We start from the raw sequence: 18,969 nt of genomic DNA on the forward strand, positions 1-18,969 counted from the left end.
ATCATATTCTATAACTTATGATTGCAATTATAAATTATTACCTACTTATAATTGCAATATCTAAAACAAAATTTTTTTTATAGGTGGAAGGTCAAAAATATTTCTGTTTTTGGCTTTAAAAATTTAAAATTTATATGATAATTCTCTGAAACCTGTAGAAACTGCAAGACATATTGTTTCAAGATTAACTGTAGTTCAAAGATTTCATTACAGAGAATGATGTCTATGATGTATTTATTAATGTTTTCTTACAGAATAATTCATTGAAAATAGAGTTGTCAACATTATGAATGATGTATAACAATGCAAAATTAATAAAAATACAATACATAGTATACAAAAATCAGAATCCTTGTTAAATGTATAAACTTGATCTATTGTCCCATATATAAAATTTATCTAAATGAATCCTGTTTACTTATGAATGATAACAGAATTCGATTTGAAAACTGTATTGACTCCTAATTATAAATTTTATACTGTTTCCTGGATATATTTCTATTTAAATACATTTAATTTAACATAAATTTGATATACTGTTTCCAAATAATAAACATTGAACTTACAATATAATCTAGTTCATCTTATTTTGCAATATTTTGTTTTATAACATGTTAATGTTTAAAGGTATTTCAAATTGTCTTTATGAAAATGTGAAAAAATGTTACAAGAATGTAATATGTAGTCTATGGAAAAATTGCAGACTATGCTAGAATTACTTTTATAGTAATGAAAATAATCAATCACTTTTTTCAACAGTTCCTATTTGTAAGTCCAAGGCTATTCATGTTTGAGACAATTGTTGTTTCAGACTGTGCTTTGAAAGGAAAAATTTTAATAACAACAATTAATAAAATAATTACTTGAATTATGAAAATTAGATCTATGTTATTTATATGATTATTATTAGACTCAGCTTTATCAATTCAATACATTAAAAAAACTAAATAAAATGACACACTTCAACAGTTTCATTAAACATGAAAATAATGTAGGACAAACTTTTAAAATTTTTTTAGGTTCTTTTATCATGACTTTTATTTTAAGGTTCTATTCAATTAAATTTTTGTAATCTAGTATTATTTAGATTTTTTGTAATTTAAACTTAAATGATATTTTAAAAATAGGATCATGGTGATCAAGAGATATCTTACATATTTATTACTTTGGTATTTTATTATGCATAATACTTTTATTATATATTAGTTTTCTATAATGCAAGAACATTGTTTTTTATATCAATTTAGTAAACCTTTAGAATAAATTTAATAACAATCAAAAGAATTTATTGATTATTTATTTTTTAAAAATTTGGTTATGAAACATGGTAATCAACAACAGTTTTATATAAATATGAAAGTTTTAATCAATTTTTTTCAGAAAATGTGATTATAAATTGTATAACATTAAACAGTGACATTTTGAATTCACATTAATAATATAAATATCAAAGCATAAATATTTGAGTGCATCATGACTTAAAGAAAGACGCAATAAAACAGTGGATTATATTTTTATAGATTTAACAGTTATTAAAAATTTAAAACTTGATCCTTTTTTTTTGCTTTACAATTTATTTGTACTTTATATATAAATATAAATTTATGTAAAATCTTTAATTTTTTAAAATGCAGATTTCATTTTTTGGCACTTAGTATATTATGTCATTTCAAATTTTATGCTTTAAAATGATGCATAATTTCTGCATTTTTAGTAAAATTAATAGGCAATTTAAAACCTGCTTTTTTAGCACCAATATAGGCGGAACCTACAGCTGTAGACTGAACTGATCTCAAAAGTGTATACTCTTGTAATTTACAATTTACTTTTGAAAAAAATCCTATAAATAAATAAAATTAAATTAATCTTAAAAGATAGTGTTTATATATCAAAGTTTGATATACTAACCATCTTTCAAAAGGTTCCAACTTTTAAAGACAGAACCTACACAAATAATTGGCAGTCCTCCTTCCTGATGCAATAATTTCTTAAAAATAAAAAACAAAAATTATACAATTGCACAAACACAATAGTAAACATTTAATATAATTTAATTTAACTTTATATAAAAATATGATTAAGTTATATGTTAAAATTAATATCATTTGTAAATAATTAATTCTTTTAGAATTCCTAGGATTCATTTTTCATTTTGCCAAAATGAAAAATGAACAAAAGTTATTAAGGTTTTTTTTAAAACATGACCAAATTTATTGTTATGGTCTAAATTTACTATCTGTTGTTTTATTAAAAATGTTTTATCAAAAAAATGGTAATTATCTAATATCAAATCAAGAAATAACTCTACATATGTAATGTTACTGGAAAATTTTAACTGGAATATAGTCATAAAATTTATAATGTTTTTTTTTAAAGATGTTAATAAAATCAATCAATTTATATAATAAATTTGAATAATTTCAATTCTTCTAAAGAAAAATGAATTTTAAATTAAACTACACATTTCAGGTATATCATATTGAATTTTATAGCATTGATTTTTATGGAAATTTGATTCAAATTAAGTGGATGTGAAATATTCTTGTAAAGTATTGGCTTACTCATATTGCTATAATTAGTAAAACAGGCAAGCTGTAAATAAATAGGCTAACATGGGCCTCCATTTGTGATCTCTAGGTTTTGGGTCTTAAGGTAAAAAAAAAACAAAAAAAGTTCAACTTTACATTTAATTTTGACCCCCATATTTTTCTCAACCAGCTTACTTTTTACCTGAGCAGATACTGCTAAATTGCTTGACCTCAGAAATGTCTTAGTGCAATCAAAATGTATATCACAATTTTATTTTTTAAGCTAGGTTAAAAGTGTCAATAGTGAAGTTGTCCATTAGGTTTCTTCTATCAATCCTTGAAATTTTAATTTCAAATATGTTATTTTATAAATTTTTATAAAAACAAGAAATTATTGTGAACCAAAATCAAACTTTTAAATTGTTTATTACTTCATACATATTAAATCTATGAAATTTTTGTTTGTTAATTATAAACTTTACATCTGTTGTGATAATTTTTTAAAATCTTATCATCATCTTTTATCTTTATTGACATATTAATAATTGATGAACAAAATGTCTAAATTGGAGACAGAAATTTTGACAAACTTTTGGCGCATACTCCAAAGTTTTCAATAGGTAAAGCAAAGCTGAATAAAGTAAAGTTACAGATTTATCTATCCTTTTAAATGGTGCCCATCATTCCAAACTAGTGTGAGATTTAAGGGAGAGACAAATTCAAAAATTAATGATAATAAGCTGAATCTACTTTCCCAAACATTGACATAGTCTTGTGAATTTATCTAGGCATGATGGTCACCAATTACACCGGTAAGTTATCCTTTTCTAGGATGATGTTAATAAAAAGTGAATTGAGAAGACAATATAATGCAACAGTCTACAGTGAATGCCTTATTGCTGATTTCCTCAAAGCTATAGATTTCACAAATATTATTAGAGAGTTTGTCATACTTAAAAGCAAAAAGTGTAACATTAATCAACACAGTAGAATCTTGTTTTAATGGACCACTTTGGCTGCTGAAAATCATCCATTGTTCGGAGAATCTATTATATCACAAACAACAGATTTCCTGCACATATGGGAAAATATCCGTTATTCGAAAAATTTCTGTTTTTTAACCCCCTACATATAAGAAATACCTGTATTTGAAATTATTTAGTCTCTTGAGATCTCTATCCTTTATTCTATGGAAACACATACATTACAAGATCATACATTATGTAATAGCCTATTTGTATATGATAAAACTGATGGAAGCTGTATAGCACAAAAAGAGGCAAAGTACAGTAAGTACACTCATTAGCACTTCACTTGACTTGGCAATTTGTTAAAAAATGCATCCATTTTGGTTTATTTTCATCCACTTTTCTGCCCATTGAGTACAACCACCAAAAGTAGCTTCCTACTATTAATGAATGTGCACAGGAGGATGCTGCAAAGTTAGCTATGTAAACCATACAATGTATTTTTTTAAAATTCAGTACCTGAAAACCCCAAATATTAATTAAATGTTAAAAAAAGTGATGTTTACAGTTGTTATAATAATAGATTTTTTTCTAGTTCTAAGTTACAGATCTGCGAAAAGGAAGTAAAATTATATTGATTTGGCAGGACCTGAGGAAAAATCTATTATTCCACAATCCATTAAAACAAGATTCTATTGTATTATATTTTGACTGGAATCTCAGTTAGTATCAATCAAACTCAAATAATTACAATATATCAAATAAATATTATGATGTAATATGACATTTAAATTAGAGTTTTAAGTTTTAATTGTAATTAAATTATTGTAACAAATGTAAACTGAGGCCTCATTATTTTACTAGGCCTCTAGGGCCATATGATTCTTTAGATGGGACTACTATAACCAAAAACAAATTTTTAATATGTTTTATCAGCATGAACTATTCTGAACATGAGGAATAGACATTGTTCACTATCTACTGACCAAACTAGCCATAAAACAATTAGAAAAGTCTATTGAATCTGATTGCCATTGTCAGAAATCATTGTACAATCATCCGACAATTTATCAGCTATAAATAATAAGCTGGATAGAATGATGCATTTTAAATAAAGTATCATTAATGTATATCTTGAATACTGCTATAAACAATTTAAAAGGTTGATCAAAACCTGCTTAAAATACTTAAGTGGTTAGTTTAATTAATAAGAAAATTATTTTGAAAAGTATATTTTTTGATAGCTTATTATTAAACCATATATTCAAGAATATCCCTAATCAAAAATTAATTTAGTTACAGCAGTATAATATCATGTAGATAATTCCAGTTGCACATATCTTGTAGAAAATTATTAGAATGGAAATAAAATTTTTGCATAATTTGCACCATCTTATATCACCAGATCAAATGCTTACTAGTATGAAGTTTTGAATGAAGCATCTCAAATATTAAATCATCATTTTTTCCTGTTTCATTCCATTAGAAGTTTATTGATTCAATTATAGAATAAATGAAATGGAAAAACAGAATACTGAGACCAAACCTTATAATTTCATAATAATATAAAATGCAAATGGCTATGGAATGAGAAAAATTTTAATTCTAAGGTTTCATTTTTGTTTTATCAAATTATATCAATAAAATTGCTTAGCTCTTAATCATTGTAGAAAAACTGTACCTCATTCAATAAAATATGAGCGTTCTTAAATGGTAGAGAGCTGGTAGATTATAATGGTCAGGCTATCCAATAAGATGCTAAAGTTCTCTTTCACTCGTCTAATTATTGTTTAGAAAACATTATAAAAAACTTTATTTTGACTACATCCAATTATGTTTTACATATAACTTTGATTAAATCAAAGTACACACACACACACACACACACACATATATATATATATGTGTGTGTGTTGTGTGTGTGTGTGTGTGTGTGTGTGTGTGTGTGTATTTTAATAATTATAATTATTAAAAATATTTTAATTAGTGACGAAAACTTTTTATGCAATAATATAAAAGGTTAGCATGTGATATAAGAATTAAAGAATTTTTAAATTATAATATAAATATTTAAAATTACTGCCTTTCATAAACTAAATAAATATAAAATAGCAACCATTGTCTAATAATTGATCATTTTTTGTATTTTTCTTGTGCTTAAGTCTGAATAAAATATCTTTATTATTTTTGTTTTAATTTTTAAGAATAAAAAATGAAACAAATTGTTTAACAAAAATTTTATTTTTCAATTTTATTCAATGTTAAACACTGTATACCTTAATGTTCAATTTGTATAATATTAACTATTACAATGTCTGAATTTGAAGTTTTGTAAAATTCAATATTTTAAATTTGAAAGCTGCATTCCTTCAAAAATAATGCATTGCCTTCTTAAAATTTGAAAACAGAATGTTTGTAAAGAATGTGGAAGATATCATCAAAATTTTTCTACTATTAAATAATAGTTTAACTTCTATAAAGCCAGAACATGTCTTGTTTACATAGTGTTACAGAGTTTATGTAATAATATATTACATTAATTAATTATTGAAAAAATCATAAAATATATTCGTAATTCAATAATTTCTGACTGGAAATATAATATTTAAAAAAATAGTTAGTTTTTATATTTTCGAAAAATGTATTATATTCCATTTCAAAATTTTCAAAAACTATTCATTTGTATTTAATAAATATATAAAAATATAAATACGACTATACAAAGATAAAACTTTGCTTTTGTCTTTCCTTCTTGCCATTCACTCCATCGGCAGTCCTTAGACAATTCACATAATCTCGGAGATGACCTTATATTTTTATATATTTATTAAATGTAAATAATGCCAGCCATATACTTTTTATTAATTTTTTACTTTATTCATTTGTAGTTTATGTAAAATTGCCATAAGATTTTAAACAAAACTTACCTGTTGAATCTTTGGAATTAAAGCTACTACATGATTACCTAGCATTACACCAGCTTCATAAAATATATGTTTACATAAAGGATCATCATTATTTACTGCAGCTAAAAAAATATCTTATTTAATATTATTTTTAAAATTTAATTTATAAATTTATGATAAAATATTAAAGTCTTGTTATACCATCAGCTAATTTTTTACATAATCCAGCAAACTGACTTTTATTGAAATTAATATAACAATGTTCTAAAATTCCAAATTTATTCTTGGCCTGAAAATAATAAAAAATTAGAACAATGAATGAATAGTAAGTACAGTACAATTAAATATTTATTTTTAAAAACTAATAAAAACCACGTAGAAAATAATCAAATAAAAATAATAAAATAAAATACAGTTTAGAGAAGTTATTAAGATTATATTTAAAAATATAAGTTAATTATTAATGAAGTAAAACTAATTTATTAAAAAAATAATCTTAAAAAATTTTAATTAATTTATTTACAAATCAATCAGAATAATTATATCCTATTATTGATTTTTTTTCCTTACAAAATTCAATACAGACAAAAGAAAAACTGATATAAAAATTTTCACATTGCATCCATTTAAAAAAAATGTTTGATTTTCTATCATATAATTCTCTTTTTCAAACTTGAAAGTAGAGAAATGTGTATTAAAAAATAGGAATTCTTTGGTTTATTTTTATCCTTTTACTAAATTGAAATATTTACAGTGTTTGTTTTTATAATCAACTTTGCAGTAAATTTTCAAAATAATTAATAAATAATTAAATAATTAATAATTTTCAATATATTTTTGCAAAATTAATTTTAAAAAGTTTATTTATTAAACATCCTATTATTAGTTACAGAAGAAAATATTTTCATCAGTCATTCATTAACTGTATTCACAATTCGATACTAGTATAATATTAATTCTACAATAATTTAAAATTATGCTATTAAAAATTTCTGATACAAATTAAAATGTGTATGTTTCTGGCACTTTTAAAATACATAATGCATATTTCAGGCATGTTAACATGCACTTAGCAGTGCATATATCTGGTATTTTTAAATGCATATGTGAATATATTGTGATTTTAAACACACATAAATCCATCCATTAACTTACATAAGTATCAAAGACTTGTTTATTAACAAATTCATTTATTATTGTTTGTAATTTATATATTTTTTTATAAATGTATGTAATAGATTTTATCAATATTTGAAAAAAACCATCTTTCAAAAATCTGAGATGAATATTTTTTCTCATTACAAAACCAGAAAATTCAAAATTTTGTTAATAAATATCTAACTGTTGCTATTATTATGCAAACTTCAAATTTTACTCTGCTTTAGATATTTTTCCAAAATTGTAAATATTTATTTAATGTTTAATATGTTATAATAAAGCGATACTTACATTAAAATGTTCTAAAATCAACCTATTAACACACTGGGTATCATGTAGTGGAGAAATAAAATTATCTTCAGTATCAAGGACCATCTTAACTGCTTTTAGAGAGATCCATATAGCTAATATAAAATATTTTGAATTAATTCTTCCCATAAATTTTAACATTTATTTTCTTTTAAGTAAGGAAATTATAAATCATGTAAAAAGTTTTTAAATGTCTTCAATATGTATTTGTAAAGCAAATATATTTCTAATTTTAACTTGTTTGATATATGAGAAAATATTTGTAAATGAGTGATATGTGATATGTTTTACACAGTGGTGATATTCAAAATAGTTAACAAAGGGTTTGCTAGCAGAAAACTTTTCCCTGACAATCACTGACAAAACGAAATGGAAGTTTTGGCTAAAAATAAATACAATATCTTTTCTTGCAATATATCTAATAATCAGTGGCATATTTGGAACGTAACGAGCCCTGGGCGAAGACCGGGTAACAATAGTATATTAGTGGTGTCGACCTTTTTTGTCTTTTTAGGAAGAGAAAGTTTTCACCCCAAATGACTGCTGATAATAGACAGATGTTATTATCTCTCGAAATACAATATCCTTTTTACTTCGCTGTCCATAGCCCAACACGTGTTCCACAGCCATCTTGTATTATCTCGCACATGTGAGATTGTGGGATCTCTCTTATGACTGGATCTAGTTTCAAGAACTCTCTTGAATCGATCGCAATTAAACCTCGTTTCAGTCGAGAGAGATCGCACCAAGACATAGTCTCCGACCTTGCTCACAATCTAGATTGAAATGCTCGGTGCGAACGGGTATAAGGCTCTAGTTTAGTAGTATTACAGAGTATAATACATATATTTTAATATATTTAAAAAAAAAAAAAAAAACAAAACCACTGAGAAATGTTCCGTGTGTTTTGTGGCTAAATACCATTATTGTACTGTATAGTTAAATTTTATATTATATTAGAATATATATTTTCCCTCCTTCTTCCTAGTACTATTATCTTCCCTTCCTGGTATTTTCTCCCGACCAGTGCTTAACGGCGCAACAGCAGATGGTCTCTTGTGGACAATGGGATGGTATGCAGCCCTCAGGGCAGAACGGGGACGGTATGGTCATTCTTTGACGAAGACTCGAGAAGAAAAGACGCTCCAGAGGTAGCTCTCCACCACGTTTTTGAGACCACGTGGAGACGACAAAGAACTACAAGGGAACGTAGAAAAATTCGGATCGAAAGAAGAGAAGTTCAAGAGTATTTTTGTCCCCGTCCATCAAGGAATTTACGTTTTAGTGACGAAATTACATCGTTCGTGATTACGAGAAGATTCACCAACCATTGTATATAACACCGTAATATTTGGGTACCCCTTTCTCTTTCATTCTATACTATACTTTATTCGTCCTCATTTTCCCATTATCTTAATTTAGTTATAATTAGTTATAAGTTTAGTTATAAGGTGTATATATATATATATATATATATTTACTTGTCGGGGAGAGATATTTTTTTGTATTGCTGGCATCCTACAAGTTCCTGTATCATATCACGCGAATTAAAGATTCTGTTTTTTGAAAATCCCAGTTTCTTTGTACTCGGTATTCGCGTAACTCACAGTTTAACAAGGTTCGGAAAACTGAAAATTTTAAGAACAGGTTTGGCCGAACCTGTACGAACTCGCTGAATATCACCACTGGTTTCACACATATATATATATATATGTATGTATACTATGTACAAATATAAATATATACATTAAAACCCCTTAACGCCCATTACGTCTATAGACGTAAGATCCGACATAATCAGGAATGGGCAAGCAAGAGTTCAGTGGGAGCCGAAATGTAGGTTTTACAAAATGCATGGGAGCTGCAGTTCTGTACTGTGTGGTGGATAGTATGGTAAGGTGCGCGATTTTATTATATAATATAAATATAATATAAAACAAACATTAAATTTTTTTAATAAACATATTTTCACAAAATTACAAAAATAAAATTGTAAAAACAATAATAAAAAACAGAAATGAACACTTTCAGCAAGAGCCGCATGCGGCTCTTGGAGCTGCATTTGTCCATGCCTGATATATATATATATATATATATATATGTTTTTAGTAAAACATCATCAGTTAACTAAACATTACAAAGTACTAGACTAAATCAGTCATGAGCAATCTGTGGCCTGCAGGCTGCATATGGCCCTGAAAGCTTTGGCAATAAAATTTTATTTTTCTACTTTCTACCTCATGCCATTATGAAACACCAAGTAAGCTGATATTCATGATGAAGAACATTTAAACTAAATTTGATTAGTAAAAGATGAGAATAAAGTCTGTGTTACTAATTTTCATATTATTAGCATATATTATTTCAGTAAATTTGGAGGTTTGCAATATGTTGGTATTCAGCAAGCTTTAAGCCTGCAACTCTAAGAAAAAAAAAAAAAAGCAAGTGACCAACCAAAAGCCTATAAAGTTCATTTGCAGCCTGAATCCAGAAAAGATTGCTCGTCACTATTTTAAATTAATACTGTAAAACAAACATATATTCACATTACTGACTTGTAAACATTGTTAGTTTGTAAATTATGAAAAATTTGAAATTGTTTAAAATTTGTTTTAAAGAAAAGCTGTTTTCATATATTTTTATATTATAAATAATAAAATAGTTCAATTTGATTCCACATCATATCTGCATGAAAACTTGTATTATAACTGTCAGTTCATCTTTGCACTGATTCTCATTTATCTAACTTTTCATAATTTAGAAAACATAACTAAAAATATTAAATCATTTGAAATGCTTTTTATTTCTGAATTTTGAAATATTATAAATAAATTCATTACAAAGTAAAAATAAAATCATGATTAAGATAAATTTCAATAGTTGATTTCATTTAGATTAAAGTACAGTAGAGCATCAATTATCCAACCCCCGATCAATCGTCACATCGGTTAACAAACCGTGTTCTAGTCGGCAAATTCAAATGTCCGCTAGTGATGTGGTGCTACAATATTTGGTTGTCTTGGCTACTTTAATATTATTTTTGTTAAATTTTTGCGTGTTTTAGCTGGAAACACTGGCTTGACCATGACAGGGAGGCCAGAATTTAAACCAGGCTTAATTTTCTATTTTTTCTTTATTTCTGTATTTATTTTTTGCAAAATAAAGAAATAATTTAATGATGATTATTATTTTAAAAAAAAATTTGTTAGGATTAACATCGATGCAAATTCCACGCGAAGTAGGTTAAAAGTGATATACTAATATGCTTATTACATGGAATATACTAATATACTAATACACTGTATTAATATTGTATTTTTTCATACTTTTCGATTATCCGTTTTTTCAGTTATCCGACCAACCTCAGTCCCCAATTGAGTCAGATAATCAATGCTCTACTGTAGTGTAAATTAGATTATGTAAAAATTTTGAACTTAAATTCATCTTGATATAAAAATTTATTAAAATATCTTTATAGAAACACTATAAAAATAAGTAATTTCTAGATTTATTTACATAATTTAATACTGTAAATTAATTTATGTAAATGCAATATTAATTTTATTTATTAAAAAATAAATCGCTGTTATATAAAATTTTGACTTGTACCGTATTTTACGGACTATAAGACGCACTTTTTTCTTCGAAAAATTGCCTCCAAAATTCAGGTGCGTCTTATAGTCCGTAAAATACGGTATATCCAAATTTATAGCTGGCTTTTTATTTCAAGTAAAATTTACTACTCTTAATAAGGAAGAATTAAAAATGGAAGATAAATATTTGATATGGTAATACACTATACCTAACATACAATGTTTGTTAAAGATTTTTAATTGACTTTCTGTAGGTTAAAAGCTATTATATTATCAATTGTAGTCTGAAAAACTCAAATTAAATTATTAAACAAAAAGCAGGTATTAGATTAGATAAGAAAATTTTAACAATAATTAACCAAGTTTAAATTAATGAGATTCAATTCAACTGCATACTAATTCTGTATACTCTTATGATTTGTATTTTTAAAGATATTTATTTTAATAAAATGTACATAATCAATTTTTTCCTTTTTTAATCTCAATAAAAAAGGGAAAAAATTGATTACGTACATTTTATTAAAATAAATATCTTTAAAAATACAAATCATAAGAGTATACAGAATTAGTATGCAGTTGAATCTCATTAATTTAAACTTGGTTAATTTGAATTATTAAATAAATTAAATTTAATATCATTTTCCTCAAAATCTGTATTTAAATTATATAAACATTTGCATTAACTAATATATTTTTAAAATATAAATTTAGATAATTTATAAAGTTAGGATATCTAATATTTCAAAAATGAAATTTGAAAAGAGAAAGTAGCATAAGACTGACTGGTTTATAAATATATGTACACATTTCAGGAAATCCCCAAAATACATTTGTTCTTTAAATCCTGAGCATGAAAGAAATTGTCACATTTTACATTTTAAATGACATTTGAGTTAGAGAGCAGAGTTGCTTAGTTATGTTTTTATGATATCTACATATGGAATGTACACATTACGGTTTCTCATCTCCTGGTCTTTTGCTTGTCCTGGGATTCCGAGATAAAAGTGAACTGTTTCCCGGGATCCCGGGCTAGAATTAATTATTTTTAAGATATACAAAATATCTTGAAATCAAATGATATAACTACAAGTAGGCCTCCTACACGTGGTAGATACGTTCCTTGAAAATACCGCGTTGTGGGAAATCACGTTATAGGAGACACCAACTTAATACAAAAACTGGGATTCGGTTCTAAAAAGAGAAAAACTGCCTTTTATGGTGTAACATTTTCATTATTTTTTAAATTTATGTACATAAAAAACTTAAATAAAATTCAACATCATATAAAAACTAAAAAGATTATGATTTCAAGTCAAAATCAAAAAGAAACATAGTGTTATGCTCACAGATCTATTCCTCATCGTCACTTATTATAGTTGTTTGAGAACGTTTGACTGGCCTTATTTCAAAATCTGTGCTTGTTTCATCAACAAGTTCCACTGCACTTCTGGTAAGTTTAGGTTTTAAAAAATCTGTCATTAGAGATTTTTTGCTCTTGCTTTGCAAATCTTTATAAATTTCTTGATAGGCAGATAAGCAATTTTGAAGATTTCTTTTAAATATTTCCGCTCTTTCCAGCAGAGGATCATTCTCTAAAAAGTAAGATTCCATCTGTTTTGCCATGTCCAAACATTTTTTTATACCTTTCTGAGTGAAGATTTTAATTTCTTCATTGAAAAGATCTTCAGAATTATTTTCAATTGGTAATGTTTCGAATATAACTGTCATCAAATCTGCTTCGTTTATTTCATTTTCCGTAACTAATTCTAGAATATCATCAACAGTTACTTCAGTGAATCCATCACCACCTATTGCATGTGCAAAGCTTACTATGTTATTATATTCACACTGAATTGGCTCAACAACCTTTTCCTAACTGACCATTTCCAGTAATAAAGCTTTCCAGAAAGCATTTAGAGCATTATCCAAATGGGGACAAGGGGTAAGCGTCAAACATTTCCTAAATCGCATTGTAAAAGTACCACGTTGTAAGAAAACTTCCACATTTTTCCAATCTTGTTGGAGCGAAAACGCATTGTAAAGGTACCGCGTTGTAGGAGGCCTGCCTGTATTTTTAATTTTTGAAAGTAATTTAATACATTTGCAACCTCCAAAATCATATTAATAATGCTGTGTAAGATATATATTAAAAATTACCTTTGAATTACGTACAAATTTTCACAAATTCGTACTCGTTTGTATCCTTGCCCAATTTGCACAACCTGGCATTACGCAGTTATTGAAGCTACTGGGCATTGTTAAAAATTAAGACAGCATAAGCACAAATATTCCAGATATTACAGGTTTGACAAGTAAAGAATTTTCAGAGTCCTGTCACAAATAGGCTACATAGGTTATTGACAATCTGTGACATGCCATAACAACGAAAAATTTAAAAAAAAAAAACAAATAAGTAGGTTTAAAATTAATAAATACAAATGTATTCTGACAGTTTATGAGTTAATTGTACTTTCTATTTGCAAAATTTCCTCAACCTTAACACAAAATAAGAAAAAAGTGAACTTTTAAGAAATTTGCGGGATTTCCCGGGATGAGAAGTATTTCTCGGGTTAAAAAAACAACCGGGATCCCGTTTGAGAAACTCTAGTACACATCTAAAAATGTTTACTTTCTTTTTCATTCCTGTAATTATTTAAACAGAAAATTGATAGCATAAAGAATATGGAATATTATCTAACACTATAGTAAGAACTTACAGAAAACTAGTTTAAATTTCAAAAAAGAATAATTTAAAATTTTTAGATTACCCACAAAGCTGTTCGAATTAAAAAGATTCAATTGAATTTTATATTATTGTATTACTTAATTATTCATCTGAATCTTTAAGATTAAGTCATTGAGTTTGACAATCTTTGATATCAAACCAATACGTCAAACTTACATAAACTTTTGATAGTATTCATATACCAAATCATTTGTATAAATTAGTTTATGAATACTGTAGTTTTAGTAAAAAATAATTTGAATAATGTCAATAAATAATAATATGAACAAAAGACATATGGTATGATTATTGTACTGTAATGTGTATACGTTTACCTGAACCTTCATCGCCTAACAAATGTCCCCATCCACCACATCTGGCAACTGTTCCATCAGGATTTATTACTAATGAATTTGATCCAGTACCTGCTATTAAAACCAGACCACCTACAAAATTTTTAAATATTTTAAAAATTAAATTCAAATATTATATATAAGAAATAATACATTAATGTTTTAAAATAAAAAATCAATTTACAAATTATGGTATTATGATATTTTTGTAAGTTTAAAAATGGATTGATGAATAAAAAATCATAATTTATTACGAAATTTTTTTTATAAAAAATTGCCAAAAGGAGGATATGATAAAAATTACAGCATTGTTTATTTGACTTCTTACCGTTGTGTTTTGACTAACTGATATTTGATGTACATATAAAGCTAATTAAAAAAATGTATGAGCTTTAAATTATTTATTAATATTTTAAAGTAGTATTTGATAGTTTTATATATTAGGCTATACTGTATACTTGTCACATTTCTGAATGATATTACCCTCAGGGTTAGTTATTTATTTGAAGTTTGAATTGCTATTTAAATATTATTTTATTAATGTTACTTAATAATCAGATAACAAAAATACTAACATTACATCAAAAACAAATAAATTTATTATCTACTATTTCTTAAAATGTTTCTATTTGAATTTCAAGCATCTTTAGACAAAACATAAAAATATATTTTTTATGAATACAGATTCTTGGTGTAATATTTAGAATATGAACAATGTTTCATTTCTATCACTGAATTTTCTTAAACGTACTATATGTAATTATTTTCATAATGTTTGTATTGCTATTTAGTTTGTACAGGTAATTATTATACATTAATTTTCAATTAAATAAACTGTAATAACTTAAAATTTGATTTCTTTTCATGAATATTCATAAAACATGCATTTAAGCAAGATTACATCATTATATATACACTTTAAACAATCACTACTTCCTTTAAAATTGTAAATAAATTAAAATAGTTTAATAACTTATGAATAAAATTTTTTTACATTCCATGTTTATAAAATTAACAATTCTAACAATATACTATTTTTATGTCACTGCAAGCATTTCATTAATTTAAATAGAATTCAGTTAAACAGAATAACTAGTCAAAAATTTGCCTAATAACCATCAAGTTTAATTTTATAGAAATTAATATTAACAAAAAACTTATTTTCATAAAATTCAAGCCATAATAAAATTATTTTGTGAAGTTAATCAAAATTAAATTCATGGTACAAATTAATTTAGTCAGTAAATTTTATTTTTATGCAACACCTTATAAGTATATCATAAAATGTAAATTCCTTTCTTAAATAAAGATTGATTTCAATTGTAACTAGATATATTTAAAACATTATATTTAGATAACTGAACATACATATATGGTGAGAAAAATTATTACAGATTAATATATTTAAAATATTTTTTTAAATCTTCCCACTCTTCAAATGCATAGGAAACGGTGTAATTAAAATAGCAGTATCAACTTTCCCTATTAGGCTATGCTATTAATAAGGAAAATCTTAGTCATTGACAATATTTAGATTTCCATTCTAGCAGTAGGTGTTTCAAATTGCCACCTTGCATTTTAATGATGTTAAATAGTAGATGAATAAATAACCTAATTAAAAGTATTGATACTGTCATTGTATTTATAGTTTATTTTGTGTGTATGAAAAGTGGGAAGACAGATTACTTTTTTCAGGTTTAAGTCTTGATAAATTTTTAGACTTAAAGTACTGGAATTTATTAATCTTACACAACAATAATATTAATGATTTACTTTTTGAGTTCATTTTATTCTATAAATAAAACTTTAATATTTGCCAGAAAGCAAATTTTATATAAATAATTTTTATTTAATAGATAAGTATAACAGATAAAAGCTCCAAAATAAATGAAAATTTAAATTAGTTATCAATAAAATGAATGTCCATGTAGCAGAAGATCAGGATATTATATTCAATTGAGATTTAAATCTTAAATTATTATTTAAATATTAAATTATATAATTTGAATATTATGATATTTGAAAAATATTAATTTGACTCTTTTTGTATACTTTATTCTAAAAAAAAAAATCTGAATGTTTCATATTCTATTTCAGTTTAAATTAGATGTAAAAATTATTTTATTACTATTTACTCTATTTGAACAAAAAACCAAATAATCTGTTTTAGAAATTATTATTATTTTAATATTTGACTTATTCATATATTAAACAACTTTGCGTTTATTATATATGTAATAATAATATTTATTAATATACTCAAACCCCAGGTTTCAAACTTAATTTGTTCTAAAAGTTGTTCAAAAACTGATTTTGTTCTAAAACGAAAAAACAAATTTTTCCATATGAAACAATATAAAATTGGTTCCTGATCCCTAAAACAAAGCCTTTTTTTTCCCTTTTTTTAGCTGTAGCAAAATTTTCCATCACCACAACCAAAACTAACACTTTACAAAGAAGTGTTATGATAAGTCTCAAGCAGATATGTAAATGATTAGAGTTAAAGCGTGATGACTCATTTTGTAATACTAGCAGAGGGCATTAAAGTGCATTCCCCCTTTGCCTATAAAAAAGCAAGCAAAAGCAGTTCCATTCCAAATCCAACAGCTGAATAGCTATACTACTAATAGCCTTGGTTTTTCGAATGCTAACTTCATTCATTGTTGTATTTAAAGCTGGTCTATCTCTATGTGAACAACTTTTCATAGCAATAGCTTGGCTTCCCAAAGCTACAGTCCAGAGTTTAGTCAATTCTACTCTGGGTAATCTGTGGCTACTGTTTCAGCCAATATTATTTGGATCAATTGGTACAGAAATAAAATTTGAAGACTTAAAAAGTGATACTGTTGGATTACCTAGTCCTCAAACAGCACGCACACACACCTGACTGTATCATCATCCTCCATCCAGACACAGGTGGCACCATCATTGCAGTCCCTGTGTCTGTCCATACCATTTTGAGGCATCTGGGTGAGGAAACATTTGATATTGTGGCAGCCATTGCTTGTGCTGCCATTGACAGCCACCTGCCATTGCCTCCGTTTGCAGTGATGTCACTCCTGATGGGATTAGACTGCAACAGAATGGAACTGGGTCATCTACAGCAATGATATTCGGTTTGTGCACTGATGATAGTTTGTGTCTGGACGCCCCATGGAAATGCCTCAATCCTGCCTATGCTTTGGAGTGGCATACCACCCCCATAGCTGATGTGAAGGTGTGGGGTTCCATTACACATGACAGCTAGTCACCTAGTAGTGATCCAAAAGACCATAATGGTCCAGCAGTATGTTAGTGACATCCTGCAGCCACATGCATTGCCTCTCATGGCAGGGCTCCCAAGAGCCATTTTCCAACAGGACAATGCTTGACCAAACACAGCAAGGTTGTCACAGGACTGCCTCTGCCACATTACCACTTTCCTGGCCTACCTGGACCCAATTTGTCACTGATCAAACATGCCTGGGATCACCTGGGACACCAAATGGACAGTCTAAAGCAGGCATGGACAACCCGCAGCCCATCACATTAAATTGTGTGGCCCGCTAAGTGATATTATATATCTATTAAAACTTTTGTTTCCCATTATGTGTATACCAAAACAATTAAACAAATTAAAATTAGCATGTGTCATTGTTATAATGCACAAACGTGAGTATGAACTCTTGGTATAACAATAAAATCTTATTCATTTTGTATTTGTTTTACTTTTTTAAAAGCATGTTTGCCTAAATTGTGGGCCACTGTAATGTTATGTGTGATCAAAGTGGCCCGTGAAACAATTTGGGTTGTCCAGGCCTGGTCTAGAGGTTTGGCTGAACTAGAGGACCACTTGCGGCAACTGTGGACTGAGATGTTACAGGATACCATACGGTACCTGTATGCTTCCATGCCCATCTGTATCACATCATGTATTCGTGCTAGAGGTGGCCCAACAGGATACTAGAACCTCCTTTCATTTGTAGTTTTTCCTGAAATAAATAATCCTTTTACTTTCATTTTGTAATCACTTATATTACCATTACACTCACACATGTTAAATTTCATTCAATTCCAACAATTTCTTGCTGTGCTAATTTTTATGGCAATGAGTGTATAACCAAATCAATCAAGACAGACAACAAGTACTTCATCCACACTTTCTGAAATATGTTCAATTGATTTTATTTCAATTTTAACGTTAATTTAAATTACCATATTTACTCATATATAAGGAAGTTTTTATTCATTTTTCACTGCTTCAAAAACCTAGGTCATCCTATACGCGAGAGTGAAGGATTCTTTGCATTTTTGCAGTAATTTTTGTGAACTGTGTATTTGCATTTTTTACCGGATGCTCACTCTTGGTGTTCAAAAACAAAAGTATTTTATCTGGGTCACTTGAATTGTTCTTGTGTATTGTCAGGAGTAAAGATGAATAGCAATAGAA

The 18,969-nt window shown here is 26.7% G+C and overlaps 1 protein-coding gene across 6 annotated transcripts in view; it reads right to left on the reverse strand.

The window, feature by feature from the left end:
* Window positions 1-1,280: 1,280 nt before the first annotated feature.
* Window positions 1,281-18,969, reverse strand: part of LOC136988925 (N-acetyl-D-glucosamine kinase-like) — a 37,598-nt gene continuing 19,909 nt past the window's right edge. For all 6 annotated transcript variants that reach the window (XM_067286945.1, XM_067286946.1, XM_067286943.1 and 3 more), the window contains 6 exons: window positions 14,523-14,633; window positions 7,852-7,964; window positions 6,604-6,691; window positions 6,424-6,524; window positions 1,909-1,987; window positions 1,281-1,840 (listed from right to left, as the gene is read on the reverse strand). In XM_067286945.1, coding sequence (XP_067143046.1) covers window positions 1,677-1,840; window positions 1,909-1,987; window positions 6,424-6,524; window positions 6,604-6,691; window positions 7,852-7,964; window positions 14,523-14,633 — 656 coding nt within the window. In that variant the 3' untranslated portion in view covers window positions 1,281-1,676. The remainder of the gene's footprint in view (window positions 1,841-1,908; window positions 1,988-6,423; window positions 6,525-6,603; window positions 6,692-7,851; window positions 7,965-14,522; window positions 14,634-18,969) is intronic.

Source organism: Centruroides vittatus, unplaced genomic scaffold (assembly GCF_030686945.1).
Source record: "Centruroides vittatus isolate TY-2023 unplaced genomic scaffold, ASM3068694v2 scaffold_386, whole genome shotgun sequence".
NCBI classification, from domain to species: domain Eukaryota; kingdom Metazoa; phylum Arthropoda; class Arachnida; order Scorpiones; family Buthidae; genus Centruroides; species Centruroides vittatus.